This window comes from Biomphalaria glabrata, chromosome 8, assembly GCF_947242115.1.
Source record: "Biomphalaria glabrata chromosome 8, xgBioGlab47.1, whole genome shotgun sequence".
NCBI classification, from domain to species: domain Eukaryota; kingdom Metazoa; phylum Mollusca; class Gastropoda; family Planorbidae; genus Biomphalaria; species Biomphalaria glabrata.
In genome coordinates this window covers 43,699,511-43,716,333 of record NC_074718.1, presented here as the reverse complement: position 1 = coordinate 43,716,333, position 16,823 = coordinate 43,699,511, and the positions used below count along the sequence as shown (strand labels likewise).

General features: G+C 34.5%; 1 protein-coding gene across 3 annotated transcripts in view; it reads left to right on the top strand.

Annotated features, from left to right (window-relative positions):
- The first annotated feature begins 2,269 nt into the window (after positions 1-2,269).
- LOC106075340 (anoctamin-4-like) overlaps positions 2,270-16,823 on the top strand; it is a 28,143-nt gene continuing 13,589 nt past the window's right edge. For all 3 annotated transcript variants that reach the window (XM_056039132.1, XM_056039130.1, XM_056039131.1), the window contains exons 1-15: positions 2,270-2,468; positions 3,373-3,580; positions 4,610-4,753; positions 7,365-7,506; positions 8,062-8,137; positions 8,270-8,373; positions 9,194-9,386; positions 12,180-12,462; positions 12,728-12,763; positions 13,683-13,771; positions 14,574-14,695; positions 15,126-15,215; positions 15,330-15,485; positions 16,475-16,511; positions 16,651-16,760. In XM_056039132.1, the coding sequence (XP_055895107.1) occupies positions 3,387-3,580; positions 4,610-4,753; positions 7,365-7,506; positions 8,062-8,137; positions 8,270-8,373; positions 9,194-9,386; positions 12,180-12,462; positions 12,728-12,763; positions 13,683-13,771; positions 14,574-14,695; positions 15,126-15,215; positions 15,330-15,485; positions 16,475-16,511; positions 16,651-16,760 (1,776 nt within the window). In that variant the 5' untranslated portion in view covers positions 2,270-2,468; positions 3,373-3,386. The remainder of the gene's footprint in view (positions 2,469-3,372; positions 3,581-4,609; positions 4,754-7,364; positions 7,507-8,061; positions 8,138-8,269; positions 8,374-9,193; positions 9,387-12,179; positions 12,463-12,727; positions 12,764-13,682; positions 13,772-14,573; positions 14,696-15,125; positions 15,216-15,329; positions 15,486-16,474; positions 16,512-16,650; positions 16,761-16,823) is intronic.

Sequence of the window (16,823 nt, the reverse complement as noted above, 5' to 3'; positions counted from 1 at the left end):
GCAGTTCAAAGAAGTACGATATTTAGCAACACAGTAGTGTCCGCTGGCTTAGCATGGCCAAGTTATTGAGAATTTGTGATCTCAATGAAGAAATTATGTTCATTGAAGGACATTGACTGTGACTTTGTTACTAATATTTCTAATGGAGAATGGAAGACTTCAATGTATTTTTATCAACATAATTGCAATAGGTTGTTTGCATTTGAAATGTATACGCATAATAATTCTTTTCAAACAAAGCTATCCCATTACTCTATCAAGCAAGTGAAAACATGTTTTGTTATTTTCCTTTGATGAAAGATGAAACTATTTCTAGTGAAATTGAAAAGTACAAGACTTATTTGGACTCAGGGATTGTGGACATTGAAGGCAACTTTTAAGACATCAGTTTTCTATACCCTCGGCTCATCATTAGTGCATTAGCGCAGAAGCTGCTTCAGCTTCAGAGGACATAATTTAGTTAGTCCTTCCGGTGGAGCTTTGTGGGTGCCAGAAGCTGTATTTCTGCACTTTACAAAAAAAAAAACCTAGCTGCTAAACTTTCACATTATTTGGGTTCAAATACATCTGTGAATAAGTAGTCTATGTATTTTATTGAAAATAAACAAGTGTAAGAACAGGTCGATGCTGACTGACTGTAATTTGACAGCAGTCCCAAGGATAAGAATTAGTAAGCTATTTTCACAGTTGTGGAACATTACGAACGAGTGTATACGGCTTACTTCCCCACACTTAGTACAATTGTACATTTGCTGTGAAATGTTGTGAGGTGAAATGGTAATGACAAAAAATAAAATCGTAAAATTGTATTTCCTCAAGTGGAGTGTAAAAAAAATGAAATGTAAATGTATAACACAGTATAAGTGTGAATCAAAAGACATCAAACACAGTTAGCTAGCGTATTTTCCTAAGTTGTAAGTACATACATACACACACACACACATCTGCCAATTTTTTTTAATGCGGCCCTCGATAGAAAAAGGTTGCCCACCCCTGATCTAGGTCTATAACTTGAGGGCCGGAGTGTGTGGAAATGCCCAGTAGGCTCCTGAAAATAACGATAATAGTGCCGGAACCACGAATAAAAGTAAATGTTTAATTTGACCATGAATATGATTGTAACATCTGTCTAGTGAAGATTTTATCCTGAGTTCTTATATATACGTGTAGTTTTATCTGCTCCAAACTATCTAAAGCTTGAGCTGTACAAAAGACCGCAACGAAGACTAGACTACACTGGGCAACACTTGTCACTTTATTACACAAAAATATATAGCTTGATGTAAGCCATACGTTGCTATTATCAATGTTGCACATAATCACAGCAGGCATATATCACGAATAATATCCAATACTGAAAATTATACTAAGTCCAGTAAACACCACGAATCATATAATACGTCCTCTCTCTCTACTGAGCGCCAGCGAGACCAATCGAAAGGCCTAAACACTGAGATGAATCGTCACAACGTGTGGGCAGTTTAGACCGAGGGCGCTTTGCCACGTCAGGAGAGGAATGGTGAAAGATAGTCGACAGATCTTGTGTGGTGCCCCGTCGGTTCAACATACTGAGTGACGGGTGAGGTGAGGAGATGTAGCTTATTACCTTATATCTTATTTACAAGTTATACAGGTGTTAGCCTACTTTAAAAAAAAAAAAGATGATTGCGTCTCTATGCGTGTCGCTGTGTCAATCTAGTCATGCATGTTATAACTTTAACTCAGCCAAGTCGTTGGTTTTGCTGGCTGATTTAGCCATATGATCATACAGGCCTATGTTCTATATGCTAGGACAAATTTGTACAAATGCTCCTTCTTCCCTAGTGCTATTAGAGCATGGAATCGGTTGCCTGAGCTAGCCAGGAAAACCAGTGACTTGGCAGAATTTTAGTCATTGGTTAACATGCATGACTAAATGCATGACGCGTAGGGTGTAAATATCTTCTTTTTTGAAGTAACATCTGTATTAGGCCTATACTATATAAGAAAGGATAAGATATGTTAATATTTTTGGTAATACAGATGGATTAATGTTCCTTGATATTATCAAACTAGACTGAATGCTATCTAATAATTTTGTCCTAAAAGTTAAATTTCATTTCACCTGGAGCGAAAGCGATGGGCTAAGCCTAAAGACTAAAGAAAAAGTGTTATCTAGATCTAGATCTATTACAGAATTACCATATTGTGTAATTTCGGCTTCGCATCGCTGGCGATTTACAAAGTAGTTTTTAAAAATGGTGTAGTGTTCTCCCTTTGTACATAGCAACTGTGTCAACAGGTCAATGCCTGGCTCGTCTCAGCCGTAGTGCCGGAATAGTTTTGTAGCAACTAGACTTTAGTTCTAGATTATTGATTATGAAGGTCTAACAACAGTTTGATTCAATTATGCCATGGATAAGATGGAAGATGGAAATCTTAAGATGACTGTTGAAAGTGTTAAGATGTATCTTATCTTATAAATAAGAGTAAGGATTTTCTTCAACTTCTAGTTATTATAGCATAATTCTTCAATATGCTCTTCAGTCTTGGCTCTTCTACTTAAGAATCCTAGATTCTAGATCTAGCTCTAGTAGACTCTGTCACAGTGTGGTATCTATAAATTATTAAAATTAAATAGATTCTAGATCTAGATCGTGTAGAGTAGACTAGATCCAGAGTCCAGAGTATTCTATAGCCTAGTCTAGATTCTAATTTATATATATAAGACTAGATTATATAATCATAAGGTCTAGATTTTTGTCTTTATTAGGATGATCAAGTTCATTGTTTTTATTATTTTCGTGAGTGAACTATAAACATTGTTATTAATTAATTGATACACTTTCACTGACAAGACTTTTTCAGCAATCCAGAATATCTTAAATGTCTAATTTCTTTTTTTAAACTTTACTGAGTGATTAGCATGGGCGCCCGCAGGGGGTTGCAATTTAAGGTGGTTCACATGCACCCCCCTGGAATTTGAGTTATCAACTTCTAGCAATTTTTTTGCACTACTAATTCAATGAACTTCTAAATGTCTGATCAAATAAAGCTTCCACTGAAGTACTTTTGTAAATATAATTTAATGTAGTAGATATATGCATAGTAAATTGATTCGATGGCCAACCATGTACGTGTACTGGATTCTGCGTAGCCAAATTTTAGCCAATTTGTTTACACCTTCCAATCAATTATGGGGGTGCCCATGCTGATTAGTGGCGTAAAATTAATTTACATGAAATACTTGAAATAAAGTCAAAGAGAGAGCTAAACCTCTAGACTCAAGTTAAATTCACATAATCTTTCACAGTTCAGATCTGTAAATTAATGATTTATTCAAAATTATGGGGGTTTTCTTCAATTTGTCATAAGCAATTAATGTATTTGTAGTAAGACACTGGTAAATGGATGCCAAAAGTTTTAAAGAAAGTACAACTCTTGGCGGAGGGAAGGTTAATCCACATATAAGTCAATATTCAACTGTTCAATTTGAAGATGTAGTGGCAGCTTCAAGAATGGCTGCCAGAAAAATGAAGAAAGATCACAGAGCAAAGGCAAAAAAACATCCTCGACATCATCTTCACCCTTTTGAGAAAAGGTATTTTCAACTATACATTTTAATTTACTTCATTTGCTATGCATGTTGTAAAATTGAATTCCTAATTGTTTAGATTTCCTTTTACTATATGTAGCTTAACAGTACCAAATTGAATCGTCTTGACTCCAACGTACTGTCTTTAAATAGAGTCCATCAAGTCCTTTCTAAAAAAAATCACAGAAAATGCCAGTCCTGTTCTCATGACCATATCATGGGTGATTTACATGCTGAGAGTTCATACCAGCACTGTCATTCGTTCTTAGACAAAGTTAACTGCTAGATATATAGAGTCTACATTTTTATTCACCTTAATTTAAAACTTACAGTGTCTTTCTTACTTGTTTACATAAATATCTTTTCAAAGCATTCCAGAGGTTTCAGTCTGACCCAAAACTAAAATTTTGACCCATATTTTGATCAGGCTTCTACACATACAAAAAAAAACTTGACCCACATTACTGACCATTCTTTTTCATGCTACTAGCTGACTTTGGAGCTTGTGAATATGCTTTTTTAGTGTCTTTAGCAGGTAAAAGGATGACCTTTGTCTACGTCTTGCATTAATATATTAATTATTTCATTTATTTCTTTAGTGGAAGTATAATTTTTTGTTATTCTGTTTTGGTTTTTTAGTTTTATGTTTCTTTTACTGTTTGTTATGTTTTTTAATGTGTGTTTTGTTATTGTTTGTTGTATTGTTACATTACTCAGTTGTACTACAAGGTACCCATGGGTCCGAGTTCAGTAATACGATGGTGCACTTCCTTAGTAACTTTAAGGTTGAGTGTGACAAAAAACAAAATGAGTCATCTGAGATGATGTATAATTTTTTAGTTCAAAGTCCCTCAGTAACAGGCCTGAGTGAAATTAGCCTAGCCAAATGGTCACAATGTCACTGTTATGTTTTTTGTTATATTTTATATTGTTAGAAATACTTGTTACTTTCTACTGTATTTGATGATTTTTTTCTCCACCTTGTTATATTTTACCTAAATGATGTACTCAGTCAAATGATGTTTTTCTTGTTAGGTACTCATCATTATCTGAAAAGAACAAGCTTATCCCAGAAAAGAAGTGCATTGACTATGTTCTTATTTATACAAAAAATCATGAGATAGATTCAAGTGAAAGCAACAAGATAGAACAAGAGAAGAAAGCAAACTACCGTCAAAGGTTTGTGTTTTATGTATTACTTTACTGTTATTACTTTAAGTTCTTCGAAGATCGAGCCTGCAATGCATCCACAAAATCCAGATGCAGTTCCAGCAGGACAAATCTGCAGAATGGAAGACTGCTGCATTCCTAAATGACTCCTGTATGGCCAATTAAGGCAAGGAAAGCACTCACAAGGTGGAAAAAAGAAAACGCTTTAGGGACACCCTCAAAGCTTCTCTGAAGGTGTTCAGCATTGGCCCAGCCACTTGGGAGACAGAAGCACATGACAGAGCATCATGGCGTTGTGCTGTGAAAACTGGCACACAAATTACTGAGGACAAGAGAACAGCGCTGGCAGAAGACAAGCGCCAGAGAAAAAAACAAGACCAATGACACTAGCTCCAGCTGGAATGACCTGCCCAGTGTGCAGCCGAAAATTCCAGGCTCACATAGGTCTCACCAGCCACATGAACCACAAAACCCCATTGCAAAGCCTCAACACCCTGGATGACTAAAGTGGTCATTATCGAACCACGATGGACAAACTATATATACTATATATGAGAGCTGTATGACATAATGTGTAGAAAAATTAAGAATATTCTTTTAATGAGCAATTATTCTATTGTATTGTTTTTTTACTATTCAGTTATTCATTTGAAATAATTTCAAAAGTTTTTTGTTTGTACTAGAAAATATTATGTCTTAAAACTCAGACAGCTTGTATTTTATTAAGTGCTTTGTGTTTCTGCTATCTGAGTCTTAGTTCTGTGAACACCTTATCATACATTGGAAAGACAATGCATAACCCCAAAACTCTCTTGTGTCTGCAAAGTCTTTTAAAATGTTTAAGTTTTCTCTCTATGACAGTCTTAACTCATGAAAATCCAAGCATGGCCTGTCCTTTTTTTTTACCTTGATATATATATATATATATATATATATATATATATATATATATATATATATATATATATATATATATATATATATATATATATATATAGTTCGTCCATCGTGGTTCGATGATGACCACTTTGTCATCCAGGGGGCTGAGGGCTTTGCACTGGGGTTTTATGCCTCCTCATGTGGCTGGTGAGACCTATGTGAGCCCGGAATGTTTGGCCGCACACTGGGCAGGTTATTCCAGCTGGAGCTAGTGTCGTTTGTCTTGCTTTTCTTTTCTGGCATTTTTCTTCTGCCAGCGTTGTTCTTTTTTCCTCAGCAACCTGTGCGCCAGTTTTCACAGCGCGACGCCATGATGCTCTGTCATGTGCCTCTGTCTCCCAGGTGCCAGGGTCTATGCTGAACGCCTTCAGAGAAGCTTTGAGGGTGTCCCTGAAGCGCTTTCTTTGCCCACCTTGCGAGCGCTTTCCTTCGCTTAGTTGGCCATACAAGAGTCGTTTAGGGATGCGGTGGTCTTCTATTCTGTAGACGTGACCTGCCCATCGCAGCTGGGACTGCATCAGGATTGTGTGGATGCTTTGCAGACACGCTCTTCGAAGGACTTCTGTATCTGGTATTTTGTCTTGCCATTTGACATTTAGTATTTTTCTCAGACATGTCATGTGGAAGTGGTTTAGTTTCTTTGCATGTTTACTGTACACTGTCCATGTTTCGGAGGCATAGAGCAATGTAGGGAGGATGACGGCTCTATAGACCCCTAGCTTGGTGTTTGTGGTGATACCACGTCTGTTCCAGACATTTGTAGACAGTCTGCCATAGGATGCACTGGCCTTGGCGATACGCAGGTCGATTTCACTATCGATTTTTCCATTTCTGGAGAGTGTGCTGCCAAGATATGTGAATTTGTCCACTGCGTTTATATCCTGTCCATATATACATATGATATATGCAAAATATGTAGGCCACAGCTGGGGCTGCGTAGCCACGGGAAATACTGCATTCCTTATTAATCTTCGGACTTAAAGACAAGCCTTATTATTATTATTATTATTATTATTATATATACAAAAATTTCTCAAGCATTTCACCTATCCCTTAGTCTCTTGGACCATTAAGGTACCACATAAGATTTGTCGGCCGTCTTTCTCCATTCCTCTCTATCTTTTGCTTGAATAGAACCTCTTTCAATGCAGGTCTGTCCATTCTTTTATGTTGTCTTCCCAATGCTTTCCCTGTCTGCCTCTTTTTCTTTTACCTGGTACTGTTCCCTGAAGGAAGGTCTTTGCTAGCATTTACTGCTTCTTATATAAAAATGTTTCTATTTAGTCAATTATGTAGAGAATTAGGGAACTTTTTTTCAGACTCCACAGATATTAGTCTGGAAAATAAACATTTCCATATCAGTCTACAAGAATGGAGAGTATCTAAACTATTAGTGTTTAAACATCAATTTTGCCTATAACCTGATACTAAAAAAATCAAATTTGCACTGTTTAGAGTTTAAATCACACGAGGAACTAAGGTGTTGCCTTGGTTGACTGTTTGTGACAGATGCGCGTCAGAAGTATTTAAATAAAATAAGATAATATAGAATGCTCATCAAAGACCTTTTGTCAAATGGTTATCTTATCTTTTAAAATACAGTCGTTACTTCAAAAAAGAAGATGACTACACCCTATCTAGTCATGTTTGATTGTAATGCGTTTTTTTGTTTGCTTAATAGATTTGAAGAAAAGCTGAAGAAAGAAGGATTCACAATAGATGAATATGAAGCTCATGATCATGTTTATGTCAAACTTTACTGCCCTTTTAAAAGGCTGTGCAAGGAAGCAGAACGTGTTAAGCTTGAAATGCCATTAAAGGATGTAAGTTGCTTTAAAACTTAGAATCTATATTTCTAAGTTGCTACTTCTTTTTTAGGCTCAGAGATCCATTTGAAGGCTAAATCTGGATTTATTTATTTATTTATTTTGCCACTGTGTTGAAAGTTTGAGCAAAAGAAAGTTTATTCATAATCATATTAAAATTTAATTCTTAACTTATCTTATATGATACAGACGTTACTTCAAAAAAGAAGATGATTACGTCCTACGCGTCATGCATTCAGTCATGCATATTGACCAATGACTTAAATTCTGCCAAGTCACTGGTTTTCCTGGCTAGCTCAGGCAACCCATTCCATGCTCAAATAGCACTAGGGAAGAAGGAGTATTTGTACAAATTTGTCTTAGCATATGGGATGAGGAATGTGCCTTTATCTTTGTGTCTTTCTGAGTATTTTATTAAATTTTGTTTTTGTATTTAAAGATTATAATAGAATTATACTATAGAATAGTAAAGACACTTTCTGAAAATATTGCTTATGATATACTTATCAGATGTTCTAAAAATTGATTAATGAATATTTTCACAAATTTCAGTGTAAAATACCAGAGCCGCCGCCAGTAGGTTTCATACAAAAGTTTGCTGACAAATACTTGGAGACAGATGGAGACAGTAAGTCATAAAAACAGCTGAACAAGATTTTTGTTTTTCTTCATATGTTTCATTGCTGTATGAAATGAATAAACTAGAGATATAATGGACTGAGAATGTTTGCTGATGTTATTTTCATTTCTTGTTTTTTAGTTGCAGACTTTGTCAGTGCTCCTTTTAGAATGAGTAAAATTCATCTTTTTGATGGTCATGAAGATCCAGGGAATTTCTTTAGACCATCCATCAGGTCTTTGTTAGTAAGTGAATTTAAAGCAAAAGTTTTTAAGTAGGCTATTCTATATACTGTTTCTACTATTGGTAGTCACTCATTTCTACATCCTTTGAAATGTGATAATGATTTTAGCTTAAACTATGAAGTGTATGTTTATTTTGGCACTATAAAATAATAATAATAATCTTTATTGTCCGTATGGAAATTTGTCTTGCAATTTGTGCATTGCACCAAACAAAAAATATTATAACTATAAGAAACCAAAGTGTACATTCACACCAGACTCACTCTTAATTTACATGTGACAAAGTTTATACCAGATTGTTCTTATTTAATGATTTGATTGCCATGGGAACAAAAGAGTATTTGTGTCTATTTGTCTTTGCTATCGGTGTCTTGTATCTCTTTTGTGATGGTAAAATCACAAAATCCTGACCCAAAGTGTGATTCTTTATTTCGAGGATCTTGTTAGCTTTTTTATAGATGTTTGTCTCAAACAACTGCCCAAATTATCAGTGTAAGCCTAATATCTATAGAAATCATGAACATATTAAAAAATTATGAAAAAAAGGGGTTTCATTTTGTTAGTTTTTTACTAACTGGAAGAGAACTATTTAGTTTAGAAATATATTTTTAAGTCAGAAATGTCTTAAATGTTTACATTACTATACATACACATTTTAAGGAATTAATGTGCCGGAACTTTGTTTCATTTCTTTTGCTATTACTGATGCATTTATTAATACATTGGTAATTAGATTATAAACCATTATAGCAACCATATTTTTAATTCATTCATCTGCTGAATTTTTGCACATTTATTCACCTTGTTATTATATCTACAGGTCCATCACATCCTTATAAACATTGATATTGCTAGTGAGAGAAAAGAAAAAAATAAAACAAAAAATGGAATTGATGCAGTTCAGCAGGAAGAAAGCAGGTGCTTAGAGCTTTGTAAAAGTATTGTCTGTTTCTGCAAGAGCGCTCCGCTGCAACCTGTTGATGAACAGAGTGGGAAAGCTGTGAAAAAAAAAGGTATCGACTCAGTCAAAAAAATTAAATTATTTTAATAATTTAGATTCTTATTTCATCTCCGATGCTCAGGGCCTAACTTTTACTACAAGGAAAGAAACACCTTCAATTATTTTGATTAAAAATAAAATCAGCATAGTAAATAGACTTTAACTCCATCAGCACTCAGTCCCTACACCTTACTTTCCCCTTTGGTGGAGATTCAGAGTCATGTCCCCTATTCCTTCTATCTTTCAATCTCTAGATCTAAGAAAGTTCAATAGAGCTCTCACTGAGTCTATAAATTAACTCATTCCACATTCCAACAGAATCATCCATTTTGCCCCTGTCACAATTAAACTTCAATAATATTTTTTTTGTTATCAGAAAAAGTTATATTTGGTATAGAATTAAATGGGAATGTGTGCCCTTTTTAGATAAAACAAATCAATGTTTTTAAAACCAAAATGAAATTTGTATTTTGGATAATGGAAATAAAAAAAATAAACTTACAAGTCTGTGGACAAGCCTCATTACATATATATATACCTTTAAATGGTCCCAATGTTTATCTCAGTGCTGAAATGTGCTTTCAAGAAGAAAGCAATGAAGCAGACCTATTATATCATAATGATGTAAGTCTCAGCATCATATATTTTGTAAAAAAGACAAAAGTGTTACACCAATTATCTCCAAATAATCAGTCACAGAACCAGTCATTGTCATAGATAGCCAAAAACTAGCAAATATTAAAAAATGTGTCTATTTAGGAAGTATCATATCAGCAAACGCCAACCTAGATGATGAGGTAGACTGCCATGCTGCATGTGCATGTGCCACTTTGGCAGACTTCAAGAACAAGTGTGGTCACTCAGCATTTCTACAAAATGGAAATCTACTCTCATATACTTCAGTGTCCTTGATATTATTAATGTTCCCCCCAAAAAAATTCATTGTGAATTGGTTTGACCACATAACAGACCTTGAAATCTTACAGTTGTCACAGATGAACAGTATCCATGCCACAGCGAAAACGTCCCCAATTACGGTGGGCGAGAATTGTAGTCTGCCTGAAAATTGACTCCCCAAATGACTTTTTTATTGTGAGCTGTATACAGGAAAGCCATCTCTCTATTCCTCCTTGTGTTGTGAAGTTGTGAATGTCAGAGTTTCAAGATGAGGCAAGGAGATCAGTCATCTTTATCTCCGTAATTATTTTCCACGTTCTGACAGAATTGTTCATTTTTCACATTTGTACATTCAACCCTGTTATGATTAAACTTCAATAAAAATTTTGTTTGTAATCAGGAAATGTTACTTTTGATATAGAATTTTAGGAGACTGTATGCTCTTTTTATATAATACAAATAAAAGTTAATAAAATCAAATATTAATTTAATTTAATGGGGTCAAATCAACGTTAGTATCATTAATTAGGAGAGAAAGAGTTAAACTGAGAAAAGAAGCAGGCATATCTGCAGCATCAGTTTCATTAATTAGGAGAGAAAGAGTTAAACTGAGAAAAGAAGCAGGCATATCTGCAGCAGACCATGCCATGTATGTAACTGGCTCTTTGAATTTATAGGAGATAAGAAATGGGCTCATCTTCAACTATAAAGGAGGAGATATATTACCCCTAACTAAAATTAACTTCTCCAACTTTTGAGAAGTAACTAGAAATAAGTAGTTTAGAGAATTTGTGTCTTCTTGAAACTAATGTGTAGTAAACATCCTATTTTGCACAGAAAAGGGGTACACACACATGACATGACTATATAAGCTTCTAGCCATTTTATATTTGTTCTACTGATCTATGGAGGCATGGTGGCTGAGCAATAAAGTGCTTGTCTTCCAAACCGAGATCCCAGCTTCAAATCCCGATGAAGACTGGGATTTTTAACTTTGGGATCTTTGGGCACCTCTGAATCCGTCCATCTCTAATATTAGTTGACATCAGTTGGGGAAAAGTAAAGTCGGTTGGTCGTTTTGCTGGCCACACCCTTGTTAACCGTGGGCCATTGAAACAGATGACCTTTACATCATCTGCCCTATAGATCACAAGGTCTGAAAGGTAACTTTACTTTACTGGTCTACTGATGACCACTAAATGTACTATTGCTCAATTGGTCTATTAAAGACCCGGTTACGCTGTTCTGCCTCAACGTGGCACCCGGGTGGAAACGACCATTAGAGGAAGTGGTTAGGCTAAATGAATGGCAAAACAAAACCCCCCCAGGAGAGTGTCCAAGGGTGCATGAGAGTGAACCCATTGCACGGAGCGGGGTTGAAAGAGAGCTCTCACGGTCCTGTTGATAATCCATGTGCCGTTCCTCAAAGAAACGTTATATTAATGGTGAGTCCTTCATGGTTAACTTGTTACAACATAGGAAGATGGCGAAGGTCCCCGGTGTACTCGGCCTTCTGCCATGTCTAGCCCATGCGCCCAGGGTGCCGAATGCATCGGAAATAGCAATGCTTTACATAGGCATTGACTTGGGTCTCTTCCAGACAGAACGGTGGTTCACGCAGGTTGTTTTTTTTTACTGTTTGACGCTCAAACAGGTTTTTTTTCAAACTTAGAGCTCGAAGAGCCTTCAGCTCAGCTCTTAGATGATCAAACGGTCTATTAAAGATCACTGAATGTTTTTTGTTCTATTGGTCCATAATCACTAAATAGGCCTATTTCCTATAGGAAATGTTAGTATGTTATTTTCCTCTTTACGATCTCTTTTTAACTTCCATTTTTTTTGTTTCTGTTATAAGATGACACTTCTCTAATGATGTATTTTACATTTCTTTTTTTCACGATGCAAATAGGGTTACAGTTTTTATTGATGAAAAATGTCTACACAGACACTCTAGTACTGCATGATGAGCTAACTAAAACAGATTTACCCAGTGACACACAGACAGTAGACAAAAGAAAGGAACTAGATCAAAAGTGGTCCCGTTTTTATAAATTTCAGCCAATGTGGCAAATTAGAAACTATTTTGGGGAAAAAATTGGATTGTATTTTGCCTGGACTGGAGTTTTGATCACCACCCTCTGGATACCAATGTTATTTGGAGTTGCTGTTTTTATCTATGGCTTATATGAAAGGTATGCTGATGCTTTGATTATCTTATTCAAAAATATAATGATTACTGTAATATTTTAACTTTGATGAGTGTTTGAAACATTTAATATGCCTATTTTGTAAACTTATATTGAAGCTATTGCAGAAGATTATTTATTGAGCATGTGTATTTTATTATTGAAATATAATATTATTAACAAAACAGTTGTTTAATAAGTTTTCACGGTATAAAAGAGGAATTTTTATTTTGCTTTTATGATATATCTATTTTTTTAAAATTTGTTACAGTTTAACAGATACAGCCACCAAGCCAAATGCTACCTCGTAAGAAAATAATATTTTGATACTTTTAATTTTATATAATGTAAATATTTGTATTGCTTGTCATATCCTAATTTGAAACTGTAGGGCCTACTAATATAACAATGATCTATTTCTCTTTCTACCTTCTGCAATCTTATTGGCCTATTTCTTCAGACTTACTTGCCCCTTGCCCTCTTTATTTAACATAGCATGTTAAATGTAGGAACTGTTCTTGTAAAGCAAAAAACTCCACACAACCTGTAGGTCACAGGTTTGATTTCAGATGTATTTTTCCCTCAGGCTTTGAAAAAACATTTATTTTAGCTAGTACACTAATTTTATTAAGTAGGTCAATGTTGTTTAGCCTTTTCTATGGTCCAGACAATCTGAACTCTTGACACCAGTTAGGAAAGAAAAGGTCATTGTTTCAACAATTGAACTGTTGGCCTCAGAGGCTGGTTTTCTTTATATCATCTACCACAGAGAATCTATTCTACCATGAAAACATGCACAAACTGCCTGAACTTAAATACAAAATGTTTGCAGGCTTATATCTTTTATTGTTTGTAATAAAATTTTAACGTTCAGCTTTTTAATGCTAAGGTTTTCAACTATCTTGAACATTAGCTTTATCAGTTATTTTTAAATGCCTAAAAAATTTTGTTTTAAGTAATAGTCTCTGTGATGATGATAGAAAAATGTGCGTGCCTGGTAGTGCGGTATTAGCACTGAACTGGTGTTTGGTCATCTCGATGGTCCTGAGCCCATACCCTGCCCACAACCATCCGCTATCATCCTGCGGAAGGTTTGGACTAGGAAGTAAATTATCTTCAACTCTGAAGGATCATCCAAAACATGTCAAACAGTGTACAACAAAGATACAAAACTGTTTGGTTGCTGACTGTTAAAACATTTTTCTCCCTTATTTCATCTCTAACAGATTAGGTCTACAAGATGTCTTGGAAGATGTGAAGGAAGCTTTTGATAATGATGTCACACCATTCTTTGCATTGTTTATTTGTTGCTGGGGTAAAAAGAATTTAGTTAACTTTTATTGTATGAATACATGTTAGATATATCATGGCAGCACTCGGTACAATTATCATGAGAAATTGTTCCATATTCAGCACAGGAAATTCTGAAAAATTTCAGGAAATTCAAAAAAGCTACACATTTGTATTGCCAAGCATATTTTCATGTGACGTCTGCAATAGTTTGTGACGTTTTATTACTTTTAAAAATTTCCTTTACAATTGAGCTATTAGTTTCACATTCACTTATCCCTTATTCTGTTGAATTGTTGGGACACCACTCGTAATCCATCAACAGTCTTTCTCCATTCCTGTTTTTTTTTGCCTTGACTAGATTCTCATTCAATGACAGGCTCGTGCATTCTTTGATGTTGATTTTAGTTTCAAGCTACTTTATATTTATAACATACACATCGCAATAAAACAGTTATTTATAAATGAGAATAGAAAATGCATTACTTCTAACTAATCCTTATAACATGAAAGACATGATTCAGGCTTTTTATTTCTTGTTATTGAAAAAGTGTTTCATTATCCAAGGAATGGAATTAAAAATTCCTGGATTATATCCCCTACTGATGATTTCCAACTCCCTTTTAAACAGCTGTAGTTTGAAAAAGATTTGATTTACGAAATGAATACAGGAATTTTTTTTTTGCTTTCTTAGATCAAATCATTAATTAAAATGTCTAAATAATATTCAGTTGCATCTGTGTAAATTGAACTTTCCTAAGTATTGTTATCTATGTAGCCCAGTATTTTTTCAAAACAAAAACATTTTCTGATCCATGTATATTTAGGGACAATCTTTCTTGAAGTTTGGAAAAGGAGGTGCTCATTCTTGGCCTACGAATGGGATGTCGATCAATTTGAAACAAATGAACCAGACAGACCTCAGTTCTATGGGACTGTTGTGAAAAGGGTTGGCCTACTTTTCTACATTTCCACAATAAATTTAACATTAAGACTTTTATTGATCCTTATTGGACATTTGCTGTCACTTCAATGACAATCTTCAACTAAGATTAGACGTTTTTCAAAATATAACCTGCTTTTCAACGTAACTTATTAACATACTTATCAATGATACTAATTAAAGATATTTATCATTGATACTTATTAAAGATACTTATCAATGATATTTATTAACTCTTTCAGTGCAAATTATTTTGATAGAAAAAATGGAGTTTTCCATGATGAAATAAATATTATAAACCAAGTTTCTCACTGAGAGTAACGCGGAACTCACCAGCGTTAGTGAAGTTACTCACTGAGATTAACCCTGCACTGAAAGAGTTAAAGATACTTTTCAATGATACTTATTACTGATACTTTTCACTTGTTATCCTCAGGACCCAATCACCGATTCGTTGGCTTGGTTTTACCCTTTTAAACTTCAACTTCTAAAATTTTCTACCTCAGCAGCAGTCTTGATTTTTATGGTGAATATAAAATATAATGAGAATTTAAACAAATAATTTAAAAAGCAGTGAGTATTGTTTATAAGATAATATAATATTGTTCTACTAACATTCATGAGTATTTTCTGTGTGCAGGTTTGTGTTGTTGTTGCCAGTGTCTTTGCTGTTATCGTGTACAGAGTTATCATGAATATCGACTATTGTCCTGATTTGCCAAATAAAGAATGTCTTCTTCTCACAACGATTGTGTCTTCAATACTAAACGCTGTCTCAATATTGATTCTTGGAAAGGTAGACGATTTTTATTTTTATCAAAACATACTCTTTAGAGACAAGTAATGTTGAGCCCAATGTTCTAAATTCAATCATAAATTTCATAAGTTAAATAAATTTTGTTAGTAAATAAATTAGTAGCTAACTGTCATTGGAGGTGCAGTGGTTGAGTGGTAAAGCGCTTGGCTTCTGAACCTGGGTCCTGGGTTTGAATCATGGTGAAGACTGGGATTTTAAATTCCGTGATCTTTGGGCGCCTCTGAGTCCACCCAGCTCTTATGGATAACTAAAATTAGTTGGGGAAAGTCTTTGTGCTGGCCACATGACACCCTTGTGAACTGTGGGCCATAGAAACAGATGACCTTTACATCATCTACACTATAGATCGCAAGGTTATAAAGGGGAGCTTTACTTACTTTTACTCTACTAACTGTCATTGCATTTAAACTGATGGTGAAAAAATAAGATCAATTAATATTTCTTGGATTTTCTGGCACTAGTTGGGTGTTTTTTTTTTTCCATTCTTGATTCCTGCCATTCTGAGCTCTCTATCCATGGTAAAGTAAATCTGTTTCTTGATAATGGTTTTTATCAATTCTAGTGCTTGCTTCTCCTCAATTTTATTTCCAGTTTACTAATACTATTCTCCACTAGTGATTATCTTTCCTACATATATATTACATATCCCTTGTTCACTAGCCTGTTAGACTTTTAAATTGGTAGACTGTTAAGACACTAGTTTTTGGGCTTTAAGTTCTACTGTATCATATTGCTCTTGCTTATATTAATTTAAATTATCCTGTTGGTCACTTATAAAACTTTTATTGTAATAACATCACCAGTTCTGTAAACCCAATCATTGATAGCATCCTTCTCCATTTTGATTGCAAGCATTGTTTATGCGCTTAATTAAATAATATAGCAGCTCGAAACTTCATCTTAAATTTAGTTTTTATGAATGCTCATTGAATCTGAATGTATTTATTTTAAATTTGTATTCTCTATAGATTTATGACAAGCTAGCTGTTGTGTTGACAGACTGGGGTAAATCTAATTTCATCACTAAAACAATTTATGTTTTTATAGATTTTAAAAATAAATGAAGATTTGTTTCATCTTCGAATGAGCTTTTCGAAACTTAATAAATAATCTGAAATAAAATCTGTGTTATTTTGTTTCTTAGAAAATCACAGAACTCAAACAAGTTATGATGACTCTCTTATTATCAAGCTCTTTGCTTTCCAATTTGTTAACAGTTATGCCTCTTGTTTCTATGTTGCTTTTTTAAGAGGGGTAAGTTACTTTCACAATAGGTTACAACTTTCTCAAAATGTTACATGTATTGGATAAACTATC